Source organism: Bacillus rossius, chromosome 17 (assembly GCF_032445375.1).
Source record: "Bacillus rossius redtenbacheri isolate Brsri chromosome 17, Brsri_v3, whole genome shotgun sequence".
Classification (NCBI taxonomy): domain Eukaryota; kingdom Metazoa; phylum Arthropoda; class Insecta; order Phasmatodea; family Bacillidae; genus Bacillus; species Bacillus rossius.
The window spans coordinates 31,351,120-31,378,088 of NC_086344.1; the positions used below are offsets into that span (position 1 = coordinate 31,351,120).

Below are 26,969 nucleotides of genomic sequence, written 5' to 3' on the forward strand. Positions count from 1 at the left end.
GCGAAGAAATAATGCGATCTGAAATAATGCAGTACTACTACGAAAACTGAAAAGGGTACTCGTGGATTTTTAGGTTATGGCAGTCTCTCTCGTTTTTCAGTAATATCGGCCGAAAATTAACAAGCGTATCGGAAGTCGGCAGAAATGCCGATTCAATTAAATATTGGCAAAATCGGCTTCTTCAGGACAGCTCTACATTTGATGACATGAGTAAACATATTTCAGACTTCAGGATATTGAAAACGACTTTAATTTCCATGTAGATTTATTGTGCTTATGTTTTTTTTTTGCAAGTGTAAATTGAATTAAGTAAAATACTTCCATTTTTATTTATTTTTCAACTGATTTAACTTTAATGACAAGTAACTGACATATTTCTGACACTAATTTTGAGGTTAAATATTATTTTTTAAAAATTCTTAAGAGTGAAGTCCACATCTATTGAATGTCCGCATCTACTGAATTTTTTTGTTGGTCCCCTGAAAAACGATAGATAGAGGTTTGACTGTAATTCATTCAGTATTTTAAATTTAATTCAATGCAAAAAAAATATTATTTATTTTATTTTTAGAATCTTTTAATAAAAGGTTTTTACAATTTTTCTTGTATCTTAGAGCCATTTTTTGTATATAATGAGTAAATTTTAATATAACAAAGAAATTATACTTTTTGCTGGTACACGTAAATTTTTTAATTGGAATCTAAAACATTTTCCAGAGATGATTTTTATATGATTTAAGTGCTCCATCTCCAACTATTTGTATTAAATGTGGTACTATAACTTGAATTTAAGCATTAAAAAAAAATTCAAATTTTCAAGCGGCAGCCGCAAACGAAAGGTTCGTGACTTGCATGACCATTCAGTTCAGTTATTTTTTTAATGACTCACAATCTACAGACACCCTGTGTACGAAATATCAAACATTCGCGCAGGTCTAGTGTCAGTACACCGAATTAAAAATTTTTTTTAAAAAATCATCTTTTTCTATTTGCTAGAAATATATCCTAGTTTCTTTCATGTGAACAGCGGAGCTGTGTAACTTACGTCTATGCAGGATAACCTCACAGGGTAGAACGGTAATTTCCCAACATCTTGATTCTCGAACTTGATTATGTCGTACGCCAGGTACCTTGGGATGTTCTGGCCACCAACTTTGTCAATAACCATCTCCTGAAAATGAAGATATTTTAACCCACATTAGCATTTTGCAGCAACAACAACAACAATAATAATAAAAGACGCCTATATCACAAAGGTACAATTCCTAACTAACCAGTTAATTGTTCCAGGTTTGTTAAACTATACAGTTACAAGTGTTTCATAGAATGACTTATGTAAACTTGTAATGTTGAGGAATTTTCACAACTTTGCAAGTTATTTACTTAAATTGACACAGCCCTAATACTAACATTTACCAACTACGTACGCAATATGTTTTGACAGCATTTTTCGTCTTGAATCACAACATGAAATCCTCTTGTAATCTCAATAGCTGACAAAAAAAAACAGTATATTCGTGGGGTCCACGCGTCTTACTTATTATTAGGTATAGATAGAGATAAATTATTAGTAGTTTTTTTATTGAACGAGTAGGTAATAGTTGAGAATAGTAAAGATGCGGATATGATTACAAATGAAAAAAAAAAATTAATTGCATATACCTACTTTAAATATAATAAATGTGGTAGCTTCAATTGTTAGCCATTACGAAAACTGAGGAGTAGACAAACATGAACAGAGTTACGAGAATTCCATAGCATCACTGCTACATGATTTTCTAAACCCCCCCCCCCCCCCATGCTATCATCCAATTCGACCGCTAGTGCATGCGTTGTGAGTGGCGTCACCGCTGACGCACTCTCCTCCTCTACTGGTTCCCCCACCACGCACCTGACTATTCGTGCGATCGGAATTTTCATAACTCTCGAAAAATTGTAATCCCTGAGCAAAGAAGTTTCACTTCAAAAATAAAATAGTCAGGAGTTATTTCTGTGTCTGTGGTTTAAAGAAGTGATGAATGGCACAATTATTTTTATTTATTTATTTAAAATTGTTACACGCCCACCAACAGTCTTGAGACTTTATAGAGGTGGGCATGACACGAAACAAGTAAAAACAAACACTATCACAACAAATAGAGGCAGCACAGGATGAACGCAAAACATGAAAACAGAAATTACATAAATACCAAAAGCACAAGACAACATGACACATTACTTAGCGAAATGTTAATTACATGATTATTAAACACCTCAGTGAATACATTTACTATACACAAAATATACAGAAAAATGGATAGTACAAAATATAACATGTGACTAGAGCGACAAGTTAAAGAGGATAAATTTTTAAGTTTAGACAATTGATTATTATCGTGATTCCCAATTAATCGGTATATGACGTCATTAAAGTTACGTAGAGTACAATATGTTCGGTATGAACGAGAATTAAATTGTGGTATTTTTAACCCCTACAGCGTATTAACCGCACCCGGATCACTCACATTCGGGTGGCAAGCCTGCGTCACTCACCCCGTCTAGCAGAGTGTTGGTGAGATGCCTGTTGAAGTCCTTGCGGTGCGGGAACCTCAGCCCCGTCACTTCGAAGACGGAGTTGTCCCTGTCGATGAAATATATTTCGCGGTCTCCCAGAATCAGCATCATGTACCTACGAAAACAAACACACACACTCTTTTGTGCCACAGTGGAACGTTACGTGCACTTACAAGGGTTTCCACGCTATTCCTCTAAAAAAAAAAAAAAAATGCCCGGAGTTTTCCCGTGTCACAACCGAACATCATTTCCTCGTTTCAGCAATCAACCTTTGCAACACAACTTGAATTACATAAACTATAAATATAAACACATTTAAACCCCACATAACATGTCAAACTGACCATAAAACATTTTACTACACAATACACTGTTGACACTGTTATTTCCATCAATTTCACGTAACCAACAAAGCCAGTTTAAAATATTAAATAACTATTTTTTTATAAACACATTACTGATTGACATTACGTTTGCATAAAATTAATGAATCAATTCGTACACTTTTGATTCATTAATTGTTTCTCTTAAATCTAATTAATGATTTAAAAAAATGTGTTTTCAACTGAACATGAATTTGTGATTACAATGTAGGCTGGTGTTAAAAATTACTAATCCAGTTTGTAGGCCTGTGCTAATAATACTTTTTTTTCTTTTTTTTTTCTTTTTGATGTGAAGCTAACAGCAAATCAAATGTTTAAAATGTTGCGAAGTTTTATTGAATTGCTTAAACTGTATTACACTGATTCTATAAAATACAGGATTGAAGTAAAAAAATTATGTTTAACACTTGTAATGTTTGAACTGATTAAGTACCGTATTGGTCCGAATATAAGGCGACCATTTTTACATAAACGAGAGATGCAAAAATTGGAAGTCGCCTTATTTTCGCACCCAAGACATCAGAACCGCAAACATTAGTTCCAAGCTGAAAGCTACAGTAGAAACATTGTTTAACAAAACGTTCACGATTTTTTATATTAACTAAAACTTTGTTACCTCACACGGGGAAAAACAATAAATCCACCTAATATTGCAGTAATTTACAATTGTTTGAAGTTGAAAATTAAAATATTTGTTCTTGAGTAAAAACGTGAATGTTGAAGCATCTCAAAATGGCAACCTTTTATTTCACAATTCATATTTGTACTTTGTGTACAATCGCGTGTTAACATTTACGGTAATTTATCTTCAGATTTTTAACTGAAATATTTGTACTAAAATATCACAGTTATTTTCAGAACGATTGTTTACGTTTACAAACATTTCGGATGTAATGTATGGAAATTCACGGCTGCCAACTGTCTTTCCACAATATTTCTTTGCTGTAAAACGAACATTGCCGAACACGCTCGAAGACGCCATATTAACAGGAATTTGGTACGTTGCTTCAAAAGCTATTTTAATAATCCACTCTTTATTTATGTAAAAACCTTTCATAATTATAATAGATTATTCTTTCAAATTCATAGAACAGACTCTCTCTGTCAGAGAGTAATATGGACAAATATACGCGGTCACGTAACCGAAGTTATTCATGGCCGTATGCTTCATCATGTCAGCTAGCCACTTGTTTTGTTCCGGCAAGATGCATTCTTTGTTTGCTTTTTTTACGTTAAACACACTACTAAATAGTAATACACCTTGTTCTGTGGTAATACGTAGCTTAAGTCAAACGGAAAGTTAAATGCTGTATTTTAAGAGTGATTAATAGCCATTGTAAAAATTTTAAATTCGTAGATACAGTAAACTGTGAAAAATGAACAATCACACATCGGTGGAACGGCGGGGAACGAGCTCTAGACAAATAAACAGCTCTGAAGATGACAATTATGCAGCTTCATTAGAGTAAACACGAAAAAATTTCTAGTGTAATATTTAAAAGTGTAAATATTTTCTAATTGTTTTCTTTTGACTTTTAGGGTAGGCCATTCAAACTTATTTTAAATAAGTAAAGTGATAAATATAAATTAATTGTTATACATAAATGCAAAAACGATTTATCAACACAAAATGTATGTCTAATGAATTTTCACATTAATTTCTACCAAAAATTATTTTTACATTTGTTTGGCCTCCTGAAACTGCAGGTCGCCTTATATTCGGGGTCGCCTTATATTCGGGCCAATACGGTAATTAAACAATTAGGCTATATGTATAACATCATTCAATAAATATTGTACAATTACTGTGCATAATATTAATACCGAGCATGCATAAAAGCAAATGGAGCACCTTATTTTGAATTCTTAAGTGACCAGCTGTAACATTGCAGAACCCTGCCCTCCTAATTAAATAATACTATTTTTATGCATGTAAATATTTCTTAAAAAAGTCTTTCTAATGATATTTTACCGTTTGTTATATATTTTAGGGTTGATATTTTTCACTTGCTATGTTTTTAAGAAGGTATTTATTATTTTATTAGACATTTTTAATCATTACTATTTTTTATGTAATTATTCACAAATGAGCCGCTGTACTAGATTTTTGCCTGTTTAGGCCTACTTTTTCAGGTTATTTCTAAATGATTGTAATTTGTATTATAATTGCTGTTTATAATGTTCATTAATGTGTGGAATGAGTCTAAAACAAGGGACTGTGTCTGGTGTGATGTGTAGAAAGAGAGGCATGAGAGACCTGTAAGTGTAAGTGAGAAAGAAACAGTGCTTCCCCGCCAACCGAGATAAAAACGGTAATTCCCCCACTGCGTGGGAACTGAGTGATAACTGCTCTCTCACGGTGTGGGAGAGAGAACGAGAATGGGAGTCCCCGATTTCGATGTGAAATTGAAAAGAGATAGATCAGGGGAAGCCCAGAGTTCTGTATGTACAAGTTTTTTTCATGTATTGTAACTTGTTCTGTGATTGGTTTGTATCTGTAAGCGTGAAAGAAGCGTGCGTGTGATTGGTCAGTGAGGTCATGTGACGTCTACTCCCTGCGTGGAGGAGAGTGTGGCAGGACTTCACCAGTTGTCCGTCGATTGCTGCACCAGTAGGTCGCGTTCTGTGGCTTCTCGCAGATGATGTAGAAGTATTTAGAAGAGATAATTTCACGTTGGTGGTCGGAGCCAGGCCTATTCTTAAACTAACCTAATTATTTGTTATATTTCGTTCGGACATAATTAGAAATTGCGGCCACCTTCGTAGGCTTTTGGCTCGGGGCGAAATTCGTTTTCGCTGGGTGCGGCCCTGTTCAAGGTCGCACCATCTTCGTGTACTTGCAGTAAAACATTACTGAAGGACTTAATCTACGCTATTTTTTTTGTTAATTCTCATCACGCGAACTGCGGGCATTTTACGACGGGCAGATGTATGTGGAATGAGTGAATAACCTCTTTTGAAAGTGTTTGGATTCGTCTGTGCATTCTATTTGAAAAAAAATAAAAACAACAAAATTGCAATCGGCGTTGAACATCTGTTTATTTTTGTATATAACGAACCGTTATACAGCATAGACAATAACACAAAAAAAAAGTAAACATTTTCGTGAGAAAATCATTGGCTTCCGATGTTTTAAAGCTTTACAACAAATGCGTAGCTTCGCATACCTCACAAAGCTTTATATCAAACCCAAAACTTCAAATAAAGCAAGCAGCCAATTTCCTGCCGAAGTAAAATTGAACATTACACATAATTTTTTTTCTTTTGGGACTCGACATGTAGCCACCATGTCTTTATTTTACCAGAGATGTGGATATTTTTTTTTGTTGAATACTTTTTGACGTGACAATGTCTAATAAATCGATGAACGCCGGCTGCATGCACAAAAAAGTGTCCAGTTACGCATTGTCCCGTTACACTCATTTGATACTGCTCTTTGCTAACCTGAACCTCCTAGCATTGCGACCGAGTCCGTGGCGTAATTATGTTTTCATGCATTTCAATGTAACATTTTCATTGCTCTTTGCTAACCCGTTCCTCCTAGCATTGCTGCAGAGTCCGTGGCGCAAATATCTCTCTTCCACTCGATTGGAACAACCATCGATTTGACTTTTTCGAGGCACATTAAACTTGAAACACTCCCATTCGTTTCTTACTTTTCCTATCATCGTCCTATCATTAACAAAATAACACAGATTGGAAGAAGTTAAATAGCAAACATGTATAAAAGTTATAGTTAAAGTAATCTGTTCGTTAAAGTAATAAACATATTTGAATTAATGAGTGCAAATGAAAGTAAATTTATCAATTAAATTGTGGATTTCATTTCACTCCTTCTTTGTATCTATACAAAATAGTGATGATTCAATTTTTTATTCATAAAAGTATGCAATCATTTCATCGATGTTTTGTCATGACATTGTCATGTTATACTTTCGTTCGTAAACTGACTTTACAGACAGCCAATTTTTTTGCGGAACGAAACGCTGACGTGGCGATGTAGGGAAACGTGGTTACCTGGTGCCGTCTGCTTTCCACGACACCCTGTATGGCTTCTCCTGGAGGAGACTGATGTTCGTGGTGTCCATGGACACCGGCTGGCAGCCGGGGAACCCGGAACTGCAGGGGAAGAAATAAACTAGTATTAAAATCGTCAGTCAGCTTTCTGTTGCAGGGCTGTGAAATGATAGACAACATGGTTCAGTGTAATATGTATTTACTGGGCACCATGTCTCTGCGTGCGACAGTCACACGCAGAGCCTACAAGCACACTGTCCCGTCATGAGCTCTGCCGCTCCCGCTTCACGGCACCCCTCTGTCTGCTACCCTTACAAACCGGTTTCGATCCTCACCATTGCCATGACCCTCTCCTGCCAGTACAGTCTGTCCGTCACCGTTATTGATACACGACATCAAACACTTTTAAAGTATAGACAGTGGTACAGTAGAACATCGTTCACACACCTAAATCTCAATTCAAATCGTAAAAAAAACATAATCTTTTAATGTTTTGAAAATTCAAGGAATGTCAATTCTGGACGAAAAAAAATAATTGTGTACAAAAAGTGCACGGATCATAAAAATGAAATTAATTGTTTTATTGTACAGCTCTTACTGAATCACTCTGAAACCACAAATGCTCACTAATTTATTTTTATTGCTCTGAATGGATATTTTTTTGGCTAATATATTAAAAATTATTTTATCATAAAATGTTGAATATTAATTTTAACGCTATTTTGGTGAAGTAAAAAAAAAATATATTAAAATAAAACCAATACCACAGAAACCCTCTGTTTTAAAAACAAAACTGGACTAAAAAAAAAAACACTAAAATCATGTGTCTATAACATAATTTTTTACTTGCACTCACATCTACACTATGCTCTATGCATTAATATCCCAATTCATGCAAAAGCATTTCCCCCTGTTAACGTTGTAACAGCACTGCATTTAATAGCAAACCATCAGAAAAACGTTTAAATGCAACATTAAAACTTGAAAGTGAATACTGTGAAGTTTATTTATTATACGTTGTTACATGTGGTCACGGCAGCTATGCTTGCCATTGTAAAAAAAAAAAAATCCTTCAGCTACAATATTTTTTTGTATCACATGCCACGATGTAAACCATACGGACATAAAACCAAAACTTTGGTGACGCAAGCACAAATATTATGTTGAAACCAAGATGGTGTCTTTGAGTTTTATACATCTCCCATTTAAACTTTTTTGTATTATGCATAAAAACGGTTGTAAATTTAGTTCCTACATACGTAAACAGTGGACTACTGGGCCCTTATTGAAATACGTTTAGAATCCTAAGAACCAATTTTTGTCTCCATGCATGTTCGGTGATGCTCATTCACAAAAGAAAACTTTTGGAAAGGCACTTGACATCACTGAATTTCCAAAAATTGCAATGAAAAAGTTTGTAAATTTTGTTTGAAAGTGGTTGTGTTCTATAAAAAAATTGTGCGGAAAATCTGAAATTAATTGCAAAAAATGTACACTGTGATGCCTTGACTGAAAAGATTTCATGTTCAACTTTGTACACAAATGTGAAGAACCACAAATCTGTATGGATTTGTAGTTTTTACCATGTGAGCTAATGAAGTACTCGTTAGTGTACAAAAACAAGCAACTCCGACATTTTAATTAGTGAGGTGTATTATTGTTTCCATCACATTGAGTAAAAATTTTTTTACATCTCCTTTTGTTGCAAGAGGCATAACAACACATTCCGTGTGTTAGCATATTTAGAAATCATGTGAACAAAGCTGCTGTTTATTAGCTAGCAATTTTACAGAAAGTAAAAATTATAAGGTAGTATCTCTGAACGTCATGTGGAATCCCATGTCCCATTAAAAAAAAAAAAAAAACTGGTCGCTCCGCCACATACAAGTGCCAAAAAAAAAAAACTGTGACCAAATACTTTAACTTTCAATGATGATTGTCACCCATTGTGCTCTACGCTAACTAGCGGTTCAAGCGCTCCCGTACTACAGCAACTGATCAAATATGCCTTTCTACCACTCAGACGAAATCCTGCCAGGTACTCAAACACAGTCACTACACTTCTGCGAATAGTACTTTTTCATTCCAATTAAATTTCAAAGCGAATATTACAAAATTTATGAATGCAGAATATTTTACAAAACAAAGTACAAAATACAGTAAAAAAAAATTTTTCACACATCACACAAAATTCCTAGAGAAAATTGATCTAAACTACAGTAAAATAAAAAAGAGAGGAATATTATATGGAACCATAAAAAAATGTTTAAAACCTGGCAATTCATTTTCTTATTAAACTAGAAAATTTCGGTAAGTTCGGAAAATGTTTTGTTTATATATCTGGTTATTTACACAAAATCAAGTATTATCAATAATTTTAAATCAAAATCATTGATTTGTCCATTATAAAAACAATGTGTAGATAATTTTACTGAAAAAAATCCCAATTTCTCAATTATCTTAAACTCGTAACAGTTACTATTTTTTCTGAATATTTATTTTACGCTCGAGTTCTAAATGATGTAACGAATATTAAATATATTTTTTTTAATACGCGCGTACCCCTCACGGACACACACACAAGACCAGCAGACTGTCCTGAGAAATGAACCTGGCCACAGTGGACCAGGAACCGAGGGTCTAAACCAAACGTTTGGGTTAGGGATGGGGCGACCGAATCCAATATCCGCCGAATCCGCCGAATCCTAGGGATTCGAAGGTTCGGCGGGTCTGATATAGGATTCGTCAAAGGATTCGGTTTTTACTATTTACGGGAAAAAAATACAGTAAAACTCGCTTACGAGGTCCCGCATGGTAGGTTTTTCCGTATAAAGCGTTTAAATTGCCCGAGGTCTCGTCATTTACGCCATTAAATGTGTGATATAATGTCCGTTAAAATTTTTTCTGAAACTTCTTGTCTCAAATAATGGCACACGTAAATATGAAGAAAAGACAAATGAACAACAACATACGAAGAAATATGGATGATGTACCATAACTACAGTACAAACCCAATAGTTATTTTAAGATAATTACCATAAATAGAACAAGATTCTTTGTAGAATACCATAATTACTACAGAAGCATGATAGCTACCATATTTGCACTATAGTTACCGTAACAACCGAGATGTATATTTACCGTGATAGTAATGTATTATTTATTTATGACATATTAAATTAAAGAACATTGTTGAAAAAAAAAGGATGTTAAACTTTGATATGTACGGTTCGCACATGTTGCTAAGAAATAATGCGATCTGAAAGAATGCAGTACTACTACGAAAAGTGAAAATGGTACTCGTGGATTTTTAGGTTATGGCAGTCTTTTTTCATTTTTCAGTAATATCGGCCGAAAATTAACGAGCGTACTGTATCGGAAGTCGGCAGAAATGCAGATTCAACTAAATATTGGCAAAATCGGCTTCTTCAATACAGCTCTACATTTAATGACATGTTTCAGACTTCAGGATATTGAAAAAGACTTTAATTTCCATGTAGGTTTATTGTGTGTATGTTTTTTTTTTTGCAAGTGTAAATTGAATGAAGTAAAATGTTTTTATTTTTATTACTTTCAATTGATTAAACTTTAATGACCAGTTACAGATATTTATGACACTAATTTTGAGGTTAAGCAATTTTACTAAAGCATTCCAGCCAAGCAGGTTGCCAGCGAGAGACGCTTCTCTTTTGCTGGAAACACTATCTCCAATCGTAGAGCTAATTTAACTCCTGAACGTGCAGAACAAATTATTGTTCTGAATGATAGATTAAAGAACAGAATTTAATACTCTGTGACAATCTCTCTCAGAATTATTGTGCTGAAAAGTGGAAATGTTGAAACAATGTGAATGTACTTTTCAAACAACATGATTTTTGGTGCTAAGTTTGTTGAAGCTCAGTAAGGACTCCAGAAAAATTGACAAGGGTGAAATTTTTCCAAAGATATGTTACATTTACACAAACATATACTTGGTTATGTTAGTTGGATGATATTAGTTACTAATGAACCAATGGAAACAGGTAAGATTCAATGGAAAAAAATGTTATTTTTATTCTAGCAGTGCAAAATGTAAATACACTCTGTAAATAGTTACCCAAAATTAATAAGCCCACTTCATTTTAATACTTTATTCAAACATGATATTAAGTTTAAGATAAAAATAATTTCCCAAAAGTGTAACTGTACCACAAAAGCTCGAGCTAGGCTCGAAGTAAAATTCTTAGGCTCCCAGACCTCTAGCTTATTTATAGAAAAAATCCTAACCGCTAATCTGTACTAAAACTGAAATTTCTCAAGAAAAAATTGTTGTCTTTATATACACTTATAACAGAAATGTACCAAACTACATGTGATAAAGTCAAGGGACTTTTAGTGCAAGCAGAATACATCTCACTTACATTAGATATGTGGACATCATCTATTAAAAGATTCGGGTTTGGGTTCGAGATTCGGCAATTCCAGTCGAGGATTCGAGTTAGGATTCGGATTCGAGGAAATCAGGATTCGCCCCATCCCTAGTTTGGGTGTTCCAAATAAAACTCTACGATAGTAGAACTGCCTTGAAATATATATGGTAAACTAAAATAGTCATTGTAAAATGTAATCCCAAGTTTAAAAAATACATAAGAAAAAAGACATTGCAATGATTAGGAGGAGAATTTTTCAGCAGTAGAGCACGCGCTTGAATGAATTTTTTTTTTTTACAACATTTTTCATAACAATAATTTTGAATCAGTTTAGTAAGGTTAAGGTACGTTCGAAGGAAGTATTTATAGACTATCAATCGTTTCTAAGCTGGAACGAGTATATTTAAAATTTTAATTTTGTTTAATAGTATGTACTTTAAAATATTTTAGAGGCACCATGGAAGTGTAACTTGGGAGATTTACGATTCAGGCAGGGAATTCTACCTGGTCCAGCCGCAGAAGTGCTGCACCGTCTTCTGGATGTGTCCGAGCTTCGGCTGCGTCATCACAGGGGTCACCCCGGACACTCCGTCCATGAACGTGGGGTCCTTCTTCTGGAACTCCCTTTTCCGCCGCCTGCGCAAAGCAACGAGTCCTCGAGATGCTACTTGAGATGCATGGTGAATCGTAATAAAACCGAAAAAAAAAAAACTCCGAAAAGCACATCAAAACTCACGATATGGCACCGAAACCTTAAGTTAATGCATCAAGAAGTACCCAAATGACTTGGTGTAAGCTTTTGAACATACGCCATTGCTAAGCATGCTTAGCAATGGCGTACGTCCAAAAGCTTACATCAAGTCATGCACTCCCATTGCACAAATCTTTCAAAGATAATAAGCACCCAAATGCCACTACCACCATGAAATTAATCAGCATTTTTAATCAAAAATTAATTCAAATCACAAAAACCGAAAAACCTTATATTTTTATACAGGGCCGGCGCGTCCATATAGGCGAACTAGGCAACCGCCCAGGGCGCCAAGTAGCTGGGGGCGGCGCAGCACGACACATAACATGTTTAACGATTATTGAAACTAGATGAAAATGGATTTTTGTAACAGTTTGGAGTGTTTATATTGATATGAGTAATTATTTAAAGTCCACTGTGACTTGTTTATGATTTGTAATAAGTAAAAAAGTAAAAAAAAAACACAAGCCTGCTTACATTTGATTGTTGACAAAATCTTAGGCTTACATGATGTATTTTGAGGCTAGGAAAAATTTTTTTGGGGTGTCCGGCCGGGGGGGTGGGGGGGGGGGGGCTTGCCCGGATTAAGGTTTTTCGCCTAGGACACCAATTTACCTTGCCTGTTTTTATATTAAATAAATGTATTCAGCATAAGATTTTTACAAAAATGTATGTACCAAGTACATACATTTTACTAGTTCGTGATCTTAAAGGTAACTCATTATTACATTACGACAATGGTACATTCTTCAGACAAGTACTTGCCGATTTATTTTTACTGTTCCGTATGCATCAGTCCAAATTACACTGTTTTGGTGAAACAAGTATCATAAAACATTTGTGTGTCGTGTGTGTTCAATAATACGCTATCTTTACAAATAACAGTATGTATTCATAATATGTAAAATAAAAACTGTTTTGATAACATAATTGGCATAAAAATAAAAGCATACAATCTTGCCTCTACACATTTTGCTTGCCTATAAATGGTGTAACAACTTGAGCTAATGCCCTCCCCACTCTATTAAATGGTTTAAGTAACAATTTATTATGTTGTTTCATCATGTTCAGTACTATGGTAAATTTTTTTGATATCATTTAAATAACAGATTTCTATTTCTTTTAAGAAGTGCTGTTGGGCTTGTGGTCCGGGTGGCGCTGACTGATAAACATTTTTGGACTTTGTATTTAAAATTTGTTGACTGCAGTCGTCTGTGTTCAGCCCATAAGGAAGTAGTCCTTCGGCTTCGTACCGTGAGTTTGTGTGTAACCACGTGACTTAACTACGAACTATACTTAAATGTGCAGCCTTTGATACCTGTGAAAGTTTACGTGTTTGTTTTTGGGAGTCAGAGAAGAGGTTATGTGCCAAAATTTGTATACTCTACTTACGCCGTTTTTTTTTTTTTTGTGGTTGCAAGATGGCTGCCACAAGGTCAGTGAAATTTCTTAAGAGTATCGATAAAAATATGTTTATATCAATTTAAGTCTGAGAGACATTATTTTAATAACTAATCGACGACAGAACCAACATTTCTTTGGAACTAACTTGGTTTTTCAGCGCCAAAACTTATTTATGCAAGTGTTTACTAATGTCCAGTTCTGGACAAATTTTTAGCTAGACCAGGTCTGAGGTGCAACAATGGCTATGAAGCACATTGGAGTCCTGCTAATACAAAATCTGGCTGATCCGAATTAGTTTAGGGTAATGGTAATAATAATAATAATTTTTTTTTTATTTCAAAAAATTATTTTTGATGTCTTGATACCATCATCTGCATGGCTAGTAATTTCTTTCTTTTAAAAGTGTTATGGGCTGGGTTACGTAATCACTGAAAGCTTATAAAGAAGTTTTTTTAACACATCCTATAGCATCACGGCAATTATACGGTAATCCGAACAGGTCTCTGCTCCAATAAGTTCTGATTAGCAGGACTCCACTGCAATAGAAAATTAGTACAATTCATTAACACAGTGGCATATTATACATTAAAAACTATTACATCGCTTTTTTTTTATTTCAAACTTCATATGCTAACAACTAGCAATAATCCTATGTACATACTAAAATACTTTTTAAAGTAATACGTACAAGAAAATTGCCTAATGTAATAAACGAATTTTGGTCCTATAGAGTTGCATCAATGGTTGTTTTACTAAGAACCAACATTTCAATGCCGGCAGAAACGCGGCGATACGACCGAGCTCTGCGCATACAACAAAGCGAGAGTAAAACGAGGCTCGTACGCACTTGTGCGAGGGACCCCGGTCATTCTCCGCAGCCGCGCCGTTGTCTCCGTGGCCGTTGGAGTCGTCGGATTCTGGAGGAAGAGAGAGAAACAGTCACTCACAGTCACAGGCGGGGGGGGAGTCGTGACCTGCTTCGGTCGGCGGGGCATCGCCGGACCACTCACCCGTGTGCCAGGACGGGAGGTTGGGGGCGGGAAGCGCGTCGTCCACGTCGTCGTACCTTCGGAACAGCTCCTGGATGTAGTCCGCCTTGTATATCCCCGGCGGCCTGGCGGGACATTCACCCGCATAAGAGCGCATGCAACTCTGTACATGCTTTGAATATATATACCACTGTATAGAAGTCGCCAGCCCAGGTTAAAATTTCTAATACGGTTTGAGGCAGTTGGTTAATCCACCGCCGCAATCGCCACCAGCACTAGGGCATCGACTTGTGGTGGTCCCTAGCGGACAAGTGTCGAACTCTTCAAACACCCCTTACCCACCCTCCCACAAACATGCGTTGTCCTCCACCCACCCTCTACCCCACCTCTCATCCCTACAGTTTTGTGACGCACAAACTCCCGATGAACGACCTTGAATGTTGGGTTGGGGGGTCCAGGGGAATGACAGCGGGCGACAGTGCTGCGCTCTAACGTGCAAATAACAACCTAAGACGATACAGGGCAGCGCCCTGCAGCGGTGAAGTTCCCAAGCTGCTCATCATACGCTCCTGCAAAACGTAGAGTATATCCTATCCACTTGCGACTTCTATACAGTATATATATTCAAAGGTACATGTGACAGAAGTGAAACTCCTTTGGCAATTCAAACCTCGACTCGTAAGTATACCATAATGGGTAAAACGTCAAGAGAAAGAGAAAGATAGGAAGAAGACAATTTTCTAAATTAAAAAAAAATTAATACGCGTGAATTAACCAGATTATTACTCCAAAATAACAGTTTCAGGATATCAACATAACTATTTATTTATCAATCAATAATGATTAATTAACAACAAATATTACTCACTGTAAAGAAAAACTGTGCATGTTACTGTTTCTTCAAACAATCCTGCTATTTGGAACACGCCAAATACAGCACCCCATAAACATAAATACGTAGTCTTAAAATTTGAATTTGCGAATATCTTATATGAATCTACAATTACGCAAATACCAAAACATGGGAACTGAGTGGAAACGATTGAAAAGGTAAGCATTACTACCCCAAAAACATTCACTAACTTCAGCTGGAAAATGTGCAGATTTATTGACCAGCAAACTCGGAACAAAGTTACATGTATTACTCCATGAAAAATGGCTGTTGACAAAAACCCTATAATGCTATTAACATAACAATTGGTAATCCTTAAAAAAATTATATAAAAGTGTACATTAAAATATAGCAAATTAAAAGTAAGATAAATATTACAATACATATATACTTTTACCCTTATTGGCTTTAAAAGAAAGGCAGACTGCTCCAGCCTAACTTAAAAATTATTAAAAACATATTAAATAAAAAAGAACATCCCGTTCACAATTTAAACTCCTTAAAAATTATGTATACTATGATTTTCAAAGATACGTATTTAAATTTCTACAAAAATTCCCTACCTAACCATTAACTTAAGTTTTTTCATAATCAGAAATTGTGCCGGTGTGGGTAACTTCATTATTAATAACACAATAATTATCCACTCGTAACTCTTCGGTTGAGAGAACAATTTTTTTAAGAATGCTAAAGTTGTAGTCACTTGCCACGAATATGTTTCTCCAGTCCAATGGGGAAGTAACTGCAAGCAGGTCTACACTAAAGCCTTTAACCGGCAAAGCTCCAAAATTTGAGCCGCAATTGTAACTACCCCTGGCGCCGTAATATACCGTACAGTTCGTTAACAAATTCATGAATTTTGAAACTGTTCCTTCCTGTGTCTCTGATGTCCTTCAAGATGCTGAATTAAGTTGGCACAAGCATTATAAAACTGTAAATTTACAACTTATAGTTTCTCTTCCCATATTGTAGGCGGCACACAACCAGTGTGAATTTTCGTCACAGAAATCACACAACCGTGCTCCGAACAGCTGTCGACCGTTATCAAGTCTCATCCCCAATTACAGCTCTTACGTACATCTAAATGAAATTGCTAACAGCTTGTTCAGTATATACGTATTTATACACAAGAATTACTTGCTTGTTTAATAGCATAAGATATCAAGATGTGCATCATGAGCTAGTAATACATTACCAACAACCATCACCCATAAGATTTTCAGTCACAATGTATTTACAGTAATACTCTGTTTAAATGTTTTACAAGTGACTTAAAAAATGTAATCTTATTTAACACGGAAAATAAAAAAAATTCATTTTTTTCAGCCACGCTTTTCGCGAATGAACGGAAAGTACCAAAATGAAGACGATGACAATAAAATCCTTCAGCTTTGGAAAACGATGACGTGTCTGGAAGTGAGGCCATGAAAAAATATCTTGCCTCCGCGACCACCTCGAGCGCTCTAGAGCCGGACCCACCTCACTTTGGCGAACTGGGTGATCGCGGCCTCCACACTGAAGTCCATCTTCTCCACCAGGTAGCACGCGATGAGGAAGCCCGTGCGGTTGAAGCCGTGTGTGCAGTGGACGCCTGGGCACAGGGTTTCCTTTCATTTCATTTAGTAATAATACCATAATATTAATTAATAGTTTTACAAGTAACGGGTCTATCATTAATCACATTCATCACTACATTAATATAAAGATTTAAGTTAAAAAAATATATATATAATTTGAAGTTATAAATAAAAATCTTTAAGCCTCAGTAAAATTTATCACATCATTAAATTTGTGATTTAACATCACATAACAACCATAATTCCGGCATTATTTTCACTCACAAATAAATTTACAATTTATCGCCTGTATTCAGCCACTTTACTAATGCTTCGTGCAATCAAAAATTAAGGTCTTTCTACAGACCCGTTTACTTCATTGCCTTCACCACAATCGGGAGGTAAAAAACCATTTGTAATATCACAAAACCTGTCACGGAAAAAACAATGTTAAATAGTTAATGCACAAAAAAATAAATTTCCTTGGTTGGATCAATTCTAACAGATTACACCCCTATTATCCACAAGTATCCCTAACCCAAGCATTGTATCTATGTATCTGAAATTAGAAGCCCTAACATTTAGTTTGATGACACATTTTCTTTATGAATTAAACTAAAGACAGTAAAACACATGTTTTCAGTTTTAAGGTGAGAAGATACAAAGTAAAAAAAAAAAAAAAATTAATTCAAAAACAAAATCTGATCACTTGGCTCGAAATTTACTGGCCTGTAGACATGCAGTAGAGTCTAGCACTAGAGTCCAAAATTCCGTATTTTTCTACATCCCACAAAAAATAATGCATTAATAGGCAACAAGACTGCAATTAGCGAGCGTGAACATAGTCTCTTTTTTTGCTGCTCCCAAACTCTAGCGCAGCTTATAAAATACAGTGTTGAAGCAATATAAAAAAAAACTGTTTTTAATATTTAAATTTTTTAAGTGATTAACCAATTGAGCCCGATTTATAACATCAATGAATAAAATTATAAAATAACCATGCATAATATTAATATTGAGCATTCATAAAGGCAAAAAGTGTGCCGTTTGATTCTTTTTGTAACCAACTTTATTAAAGCAAAACATATACAATAAAAAAAACTGGATACTTTCATGAGCGATTATTTATTAGACTTCCAATGTTTAAAAGCGTTGCAACAAATGCAAAGCTTCAAATCAGATGCAAAGCTTTGCATCATAACCAAAGCTTCAAATAAAACAAATAGCGAAATTTCCTGGCAAAGTCAAAAACAAATATTAAAAAAAAAGAGCTTCTTTTGATTTGCCTAGTCGAAGCTTTGCGCAGGCCTATGCTGACAACAGATGGGTTTTCAACTACACATTAAAATATTGTGATTTAAGAACTTACTGGTTTTAACAAATCAAAGTAAAAAACTGATTTCAAAAAAATTACTGACAGAGTTTGGCAATTAACATTTAGTCGATTGGCCTGTCCCCCCCCCCCCCCCCCCCTACAAGTAATGAAGACGCCTTTTCAATTCCCCGCTGTTTTCCAGTATTTCCTCTGCGGGAACCCAGGTACTATTGTTATTACACATGCACAAGACAATAGAGACAAGGATTGTTTTAACTCCCCGGGTAGCCCTTGCGCGGTTCACTTGCCAGAAGCAGTATTGACAAGTGGTCGGTCTACTCGTGGGGCGAGATTCTCTCGGGTCACTCAGGTCATTCCCTACATGATCCTCCTCGCGAGGGCAAGTCGTCTGCTGGCAATCACCTGCTTCTGTGTTGCTCGTAATGTTCAGTGTGTCGTGAATTTCAGGATACTGAATCAGCTGGAGACAAGATGTTATGTTTTTAATTTTTTTTTGTGAACTCTGTTCATTCATAAAGATAGCCCATTTTTCAACAAATCCGACGCTTAAAATGTTAAATGACGTTAACTTCACCAGAACCGTGTCATTTTGACCGATACATGATGCACCTACAATATAACAATTTGTAAGAAGCAAGTCTAACTACTGGTAACGATAAAAATTAATCGGCACGTATGTGTGCATTTGAAAAATGTACCGATGTCAAATATAAAAATAAGTTATTACTAAGAACTGCAATAAAAAAAAAAAAAAGCAAAAACTTTTTCCAATCCATTTAGTACATACATTTTAGTAAAAACTCAATGTTAAATAATTTACATTCAATTCATTTCTTTGTAATATTAATTGAGTTTTGATTAAATATGATGATTTATTTCACTATTTTTGGGCGCATTTCGGTGCATCATGATTAGAGCCACGGAAATTTCACGTATTCATTTAGTCGCAAGCTAGAATGCAAACCTTCACACTGTTGCACTATGTTCGTGATTGGACCGCAGTTATCTGGACACGCCCCTATACGACCGTGAGCCAACGATGCCCAGCTAGGAGAGAAGTAAGCGAATCAGGTAGTGCCAAATAACAAGGATAAAAATGTTCTCGCTAAGAAATCAACCAATGGGAAAGTAAACATGGGTCGAGCACACCTATAACTTTGAATTCTATCCTGAGGCCAGAGGAATACGCAAAATTTCCGGGACTCTAATCATGATGTATTAACGTGCATTTTGGTGTTACATGGTGCACTGACATGCTTTTGGATGTTATTTTGTCTTTATCGCAATGCACCATATAATCTTGTCCCTATGAATAGCTTATTTATCTCAGTACAATAAACAATGTGTATTTCTAATTAATAATTTTTGAATAGAGCTTTTTTTTTTTGTTTGTGAGTTTATTAAATTAGTGCAGGTTAACACACTGAATCGGGAAACGGGGTCCCGCACGCACCTATGATCTCCAGGGGGTGGTGCGACAGGAACTGGTGGCATATCTGCACGAAGGCCCGCGCCTGGTCCTCGGAGGGGGTCTCCGCGTGGCCGCGGCACTGCAGCTTCAGGTACTTGCAGCCCTGCGTCTCCACCTCCTGCTTGTCGTAGAAGCGAGACGTGTTGGTCAGGTCGATCCACAGCCCGATGGAGACCTGGGGGATCACGGCGCGTTCCGGCCCGTCGCGACATCCACCTCGCAGTCGTTTCACTTGCAGTCAAAGAAAAAGGCATTGAAATGATGACGATGATGATGATGATGATGATGATTATGACGACGATGATGATGATGATAATTATTATTATTTATTTCCCTTTTTTTTTTACACGCTGTCAAACAATATTCACTTAATTAACCAGGAAATTTCTGTGGTGTTATGGAAATAGAGGGTTAAGTCAAAAAAACATCAAATTTTAAGAGAGGTGGAAGAGAGTCAAGGATTATTAGAAGGATATGCCCTTTCGACACTTCATATGGTTTTGTAGTTTCGTGTCACCTGTTAGAGATATCAATAATTAATAATATAACGACTGATATTTGATCGTGAAAATAATATTAAGACTTTCTTCCACCTCTCTTAAAATTTGATGTTTTTGACTTGACCCTCTCTTCCATAACACCGCAGATTTAAGCACTCACGAAAGCAAGCTTGTGTGCGAGTGCATCTAGTCACTTCAAAATTACATGCGGTATTTTGACGATTTTAAACATTTGTAAATTGTGCAATAACTGAGAAATAAATATATGAAATATAACCTAAGAAACATCACATTAGTTATATAAAGATGAAAGATAAAAGAGCAATTTATTAAAATTCAATATTGACGTAATACATTCTTACAAGTTTCGCAAATTTCCCGTGCAATCAAAAAACCAAGGACTTTCTAACGACCCTTTTAATTCAAATCATCTTCACCACTATCCTGCGGTAAAAAAAAACTATTTGTAACATCATATACGCACCTTTTGTCCATAATTTTCTCTGGGAACACATATCTAACCCAAGCATGGTATCTATCTGAAATTCAAAGCCCTAAAATTTCATTTGATGAAACATTCACTTTATACGTTAAAAGTTTTCAGGTTAAAGGTGAGATATTAAAAAAAAAGTTTAATTCAAAATTTTTTGTTGATTACAAAATCTAATCGCGTGGCCCGAAATTCACCAATTTGACTGTGCCTGCACAAAGCATTGTTTTAAAGCAAGTAAGAAACAAAAGAACATTAAAATTCCTGCATTTATCCGTTACTTGCATGCTATTAGTCTTTATTAAGGAGTTTTTAAGGAGTCTTGGTTAAATTAAAGGACTTTTAAGGGCCTTTATTCAATTAAAAACAAATTAATGATTTTTAAAGGATAGTTAAGGAGGCATATAAACCTGTGTTAGTTGCAGGTAAGAGACAGGCTATGCTTAAGTAAACACAAAATAAAACTATAATGTGTCAACACAAATCAGTAATGAAATTTTCATGACTTTTTCCTGACCAAAATATCAAATTTTCCTGAGTATCATTTCCAAATGTTTTTAAGTATTTTGCAATTTTCTGGGTGAATTTTTTTTTTAGAAAATCCATCCTCCAAAATGTCCCTTGCTGGCCTAGTACAAACTGTGAACTTGCATACTATGCAATTTTATAGTGTGTTTGACAATGCACTAACACTAACACAAAATATAGGGGGGAAATGCTCTCATAATTAGGTTGCTCACCGACTTTAAAATACATTTTCCTTTTAAATTATTATTACTGAGGAATTTCCAAAACTATTCCAGAATTCCAGGTAAATTTCCCGACTTTCCCTTAACATTTACAGTGTCCCTGATTTTCCCAGACTTTCCAGAATACGGACATCAAAGTTGTCAGAGAAAACAAGGTGTAAAGAATAGGGAAGAGATCAAGGGATTATATGGTGAATTGTGATAACAACAAAAAGCGTATCAGTACACAATATAAAATCTGAAGACGTGATAAATGAGCGATTGGTGTACTGTCCATTTTGTTAAATTCACCAAACAGCTAATACCATAAAGTTTCCCTATGGCTTTAAATTTGGGTTTGTGCCATCCACCACAGATGGCAGCACTGCGGTTACACATTTCTGTTCCAAGCAAACTTCCTTTCCATTCGCAAAAATTTTTTTTCCCCCACCAAATGCAGTATACCTAGGGACGGGAAAAATTCGCGGGTTCAATGACCTCCAGGACCAACTCCATAGTTCTACGTACACTCTGTCAAATGCCACCCGCTAATTGGCTGCTGTCTTGTGAAGGCGTCCCAACGTAGCAGCCTGTGATTCGATAAAGCCTTTGGTCGGGCGTTTCCCATTGGCCCAGTGTCATCCAGGTGAGTTGCGAGCCAGTAGCAGAGGCAGCACTGAGGTGTAACTATTTGTATTTTAAGCCTTTCGCGAAATGAATTTGCGAATTTTTCCTGTCTCTAAGTATACCGATGTTACACGTCAGTGATAGTTCATACAGATCTAATTCGAGGCTGAGCATCTCCGTTCGCTCACGAGTGAACCCGGAGTGTGCCAACAGGGGGAGTGCCGAGCGAAACGGAGCACGCCTCGAATGCGAGCCACGCACCTTGTAGCTGCGCATGGAGGTGAACACCATGCCGGGGTAGAAGCGGCACTCCTCGGGGACCTGGTCGTCGAACTGCGCCCCCAGCGGGGTCTTGAACGCCAGGAACTTCTCCGCGACGAGGCTCGCCGCCTTCCGCGGGCAGTGCATCCAGCGGTGGGGCGGCGGTCCGGACCCCCGGCCGTCTTGGAAGCTCATCGCGCTGAAAAAAAAACCCGACAAAACCCGACGGTTTTCAAGTTCGACAAGACTCTGCGTCACGTGGTTACACACGGGACCTCCGAGATTACGCTCGCCTCCAAAACCACTTGGTGCCGGCTCATGGTCCGTAAATTGGGAGTCCATGCTGGGGTGTTGGGATCAGACCCATGAATCTCATCAAATGAGAATGAAAAGTTACTGCTCTTGGCCCCCCAAGATTCCTAACAAATGAACGGTTCGTTGCCTAAAGGCGAGGCCAAACAGATAACTAGGCTACGTTCGCTATGTTCGACGCTCTAGGTGGCCAGACAAACCAGTCCGGTTCGCAATGTCCGAGTCACACACCCGCCATGGGCTTAGAGTGATGATTCCGACGATAAGAATATTCTGCTGGCTCGCACAGTACGTGAACGTAAAATGAAATGGATCCACTAAGTTAACTTAAAAATTTCATAACTTCATAAAGCAGTTGCGAATGAGAACGAAGCCGAAATTATTTATTATTTCAGAATAAACATAACTCAGTTTGATAAAATTCCCTTGAAATCAAATCCCAGGCAAGGTGTCCCTGCATATCCCACCTTCTATGTTCTTTCAATGATTTATTCCATAAACATGGATATTTTCATACTTCTTCAAGGAATTTATTTGGAGAAAAATTATTCTTCATAAAAAGCAAATGCAGAAGTACAGTCCAATCCCGTGCGAAAACTAATGTTGGTTTTATTATCTACTCATACGCGAAGTCAGCGTCGTTTAGAAAACTAGCCGAGAACCAAACACACTCTGCAACATTGCCAAGATCGCCAACATAGCTGAGACAGCGAACACATCTTGGTGTGGGCAGCAACACCTCAGATGCAGCTAGCTGCATTTTACTCGCATAGCGAACATCGCAAAAACAGTGAGCATAGCGCCCCATATGGCAGAAGTTTAAGAGTCCTATTTTGAGTGGCAAAAACCAGTGTGGTTTTTTTGCACTAGTACAAAATAGTATTCTTTGAATTATCATTGAATTTTTTTACTACATAAATGCTAATAGGTTTTCAAAAAAAAATTATGTACACACCCAAACTTTGTAAATGATTTTCAGTTAACTGGAAAGTAAACACTTAAATAAACAATGGAAAATTTTCTAAACAGGGTAGTCACATAAATCTGTATGAAATTTCTTTGACTTTCTCAGACCACAGTTGCAAATTTTCCCCTTTTTTTAATTTATTTTTTATTATTATTATTTAGAAATAAAGAAAATCCTGCTTCAACTATTCCCATAGCTGGTCTATTACTCTCTCAACTTTATTTCAAACGGGATCTTGCTTACATAATTTTAGATTGTGTATGAATAATTGGCGAGTTGCTTATTGCGTATACAGAAGTGTTTTAAAATAAAATATTAAAATAAAGCAAGGAATTGGTTGTGTTTGTGATGCGAAACTGTAGAATTACAAAAATATATTTGATTTTCAAAATATGTCTAATAAAACTTTGAGGAACATTGTTCCCAGGGGTAATTTTTCAAAGCAACACATCCAATTGTATTTTAACGTAAAATATTAAAATAAAGTAAGCAGTTGAATATGTTTGCGATTGTGAATGTGGAAGATTCAGGGAGTGGAGAAGAACGGAAAGCGGAAGGAAAATATTTCTGGTGAGGGAGTGGAATATGATTGAGGGAAAGATACTGGGTAAATCTGTATTGTACGGATTAGCGCCAAAAAAAATCGTACAAATATGAAATAACTTTCATTATATGCTCTTTTACGTCCTCTTTTCAAAACCGCCTGCGGAGATTAAAAATTCCAATTACTTTTGGAGATATCGCCGTTCTTATTTTGCAATACAAGCCCTATGTAATCATTCAACAGACGCCATTTTATATTTTGCCGTGTGTGCGTGAATGCCTAAATAACAGAAATTTTCCATTATGTAAGGTTAGTTACATGATAAATACTTCAAAATAAACGGAAATTAAAAATAATATCAATTAATTTTACTTGTATAGTTTTAAGTATTTATAATGTAACTGACCTGACCTAACAAAACGGGACAAAGGTAGATTAGGTCAGGTCAGCTACAGTATAAATACTTTGAAACTGAACGAACATTAAAAATAATAAAAATTAATTTTAATGATTGTTTAGTTTTAAAGTATTTATAATGTAGCTGACCTCACCTAACAAACCGGGAAAAAGGATGAACAGTAGGAACTCACGTAATTTTCTTTTTACGTGATGTAGTCGTTCAACTACGTCGCGAAAAAAATAAATAATAATACTTGTAAACAAGCAACAATGGTTGGCAAGCCTTCTTTCAACAGACGAGAGGCAAACGCCGGATCGTGCATCTTCGGGGGGTTTTTTTTTTTTATTGTAAATAAATATGCAACTAATGAAAACTAATGGTCAATTAGGTTGTTAGCTACATTATAAATACTTCAAAACATTGTGGATGGTTGATTTGGTTAGGATAGCTACATTAAAAATACTGTGAAATCATGTAAACGGTTTCCTAGCGCTGGATAGCTACATATTAAAATGTTATTTGCTAAGCAACCATAAAATGATTTTACAGTTTTTTTAATGTAGCTATACTTACCTAATATAACCAAAACCATCTACAATGTTTTAAAGTATTTTTAATTACTTCTTGCTAATTTTAAGAAAAGAAGGCTTGCCAACGTGATTATTCGGGTATGTCCAGAAAGATGTGTGAATCGTAGGCTTCCCGCTTAACGCCGCATCAGTGCACAACATGAAAATTAAAAAATTCAATATCTCCTAAAGTATTTGGAATTTCTGATCTCCGCCGGGTTTAATGAAAAGAGGAAGTTAAAGAGCACAGAATAAAGGTATTTTCGGATTTTTAAATTTTTTTTTAAAAAAATCGCCAAAAAATGAATATTAAAAAATTCGATATCTCCAACAGTAATTGGAATTTTTTATCTCCGCAGGCGGTTCTGAAAAGAGGACGTAAGATAGCATATAATGAAAGTTATTTCATATTTGTACGATTTTTTTTGGCGCTAATCCGTACAATACAGATTTACCAGATACTGGATACGAGAAGAGACTTCATATAATGGGCGAGAAGGAGGGGGGAAGGGGGGGGGGGGAAGGAAGCCCAATCACAAGTGTATCAAACAACTGTAAAACAACCAAAACAAATTTTATTTATTTTGAAGACATACATTATAAAGCTTTGATATAAACTGGATATGAGATAAGGAACAATGACCAATTAGAAATGGTTTCATGAAACATATTGAATTGTATTTTAACATATTTAAAGCAGTTAAATGTGTTTGTGATGCAAAACTGTACCATAACCAAAATATATTTTATTTAAAAAAAAATTAATATTAAAACTTCGATATAAACTGGATCTGCAATAAGGAATAACCTGAAGAATGTAATAAAACTACACCTGAGAGAGAAAACATATTTAAGTCTGCGTGATGGCAGACTGGAGCATTACATTATCCCCTAAAGTTACCATTTTGCTGAATTATCAAGCAACATTAGTATCTAGTACACACAATTATGTGTCCAAAAAAAACTGTACCGTGAGAGACAATCAAAACTTGTAAAAAAAACTATGGCAGCAATATTGCATACAAGATTATAAATATTTAAGTATTCAAGCATCAACCACATTAAATGGTAGTACGATCCCCCAAAGCTCAGTGCATTCGTCTGGCACAATTCACATTGGTTAGGTTCGTGAATGTTTAAGTAGGCTAGAGCCATATATTAACTAATACTTTCACGTTTTCAAGAAAATGTTTTAACTTTTATGAAAATAAACTTTTAGATCTTACCTACGTTACACTCCCCAAACATTAACGAGAAAGTTAACACAGAATTCAAGCACTTTAGCAATATTTTAACAAAATCTAAAAAAATTTGATATAATTTTTTTTTACTCGTCACAATAGTAAACAGGTTGTGTTCCGACAATTCCAAATATTTATTTGTTAGTGTTAGAAAGATGGACATAGAGTAATGGAGTGGTGAATGTGTATATTTATTAGTTTATTTCATGAATTATTATTTTAAATAATCAGAGAGTAAAATACATGTTATTGTCTAAAAATTATTTTAGATTACCACATTTTTAAAATAAAAAAATGGGGTGTGGCTGTGTCATGGACACGGCCATGTAGTGTACGTGAATATGTTGACGTCGTCCCAGGTGCTCCCGTGGCTGGCACAGGTCGTTATGCCACCTCGGTGCCTCACTGATCGGCGTTTGTGGTTGGTGGTAAGTGTCTCGAACAGGTATAGGTCGATTGTCATGGAGAGCGGAGATCAACTCGAGCCCTAACGGGACCTGCCAGGATGCGCCAGTTGGCCTTCACCCCACGGCACGAGAAGTCCTGCGTGACTCGCGGAGTTCGGCGAT

General features: G+C 35.9%; 1 protein-coding gene across 5 annotated transcripts in view; it reads right to left on the minus strand.

Annotated features, from left to right (window-relative positions):
* LOC134540773 (mRNA-capping enzyme) overlaps nucleotides 1-26,543 on the minus strand; it is a 46,411-nt gene extending 19,868 nt beyond the window's left edge. For 2 of the 5 annotated variants that reach the window (XR_010076506.1, XM_063383689.1), the window contains exons 1-10: nucleotides 26,386-26,543; nucleotides 22,368-22,566; nucleotides 19,744-19,936; nucleotides 16,878-16,989; nucleotides 14,528-14,631; nucleotides 14,365-14,434; nucleotides 11,867-11,998; nucleotides 6,954-7,055; nucleotides 2,533-2,668; nucleotides 1,046-1,171 (exon numbers count right to left, since the gene is read on the minus strand). Coding sequence is in view for 3 of the 5 variants with exons in the window: in XM_063383689.1 (XP_063239759.1) it covers nucleotides 1,046-1,171; nucleotides 2,533-2,668; nucleotides 6,954-7,055; nucleotides 11,867-11,998; nucleotides 14,365-14,434; nucleotides 14,528-14,631; nucleotides 16,878-16,989; nucleotides 19,744-19,936; nucleotides 22,368-22,562 (1,170 nt within the window). In the remaining 2 variants the exon portion in view is untranslated. Of the gene's footprint in view, nucleotides 1-1,045; nucleotides 1,172-2,532; nucleotides 2,669-6,953; nucleotides 7,056-11,866; nucleotides 11,999-14,364; nucleotides 14,435-14,527; nucleotides 14,632-16,877; nucleotides 16,990-19,743; nucleotides 19,937-22,367; nucleotides 22,567-24,780; nucleotides 24,858-26,385 lie in introns of those variants that run through there. The other 3 variants (XR_010076507.1, XM_063383690.1, XM_063383688.1) reach the window with 3 other exon arrangements.
* Nucleotides 26,544-26,969: the final 426 nt, after the last annotated feature.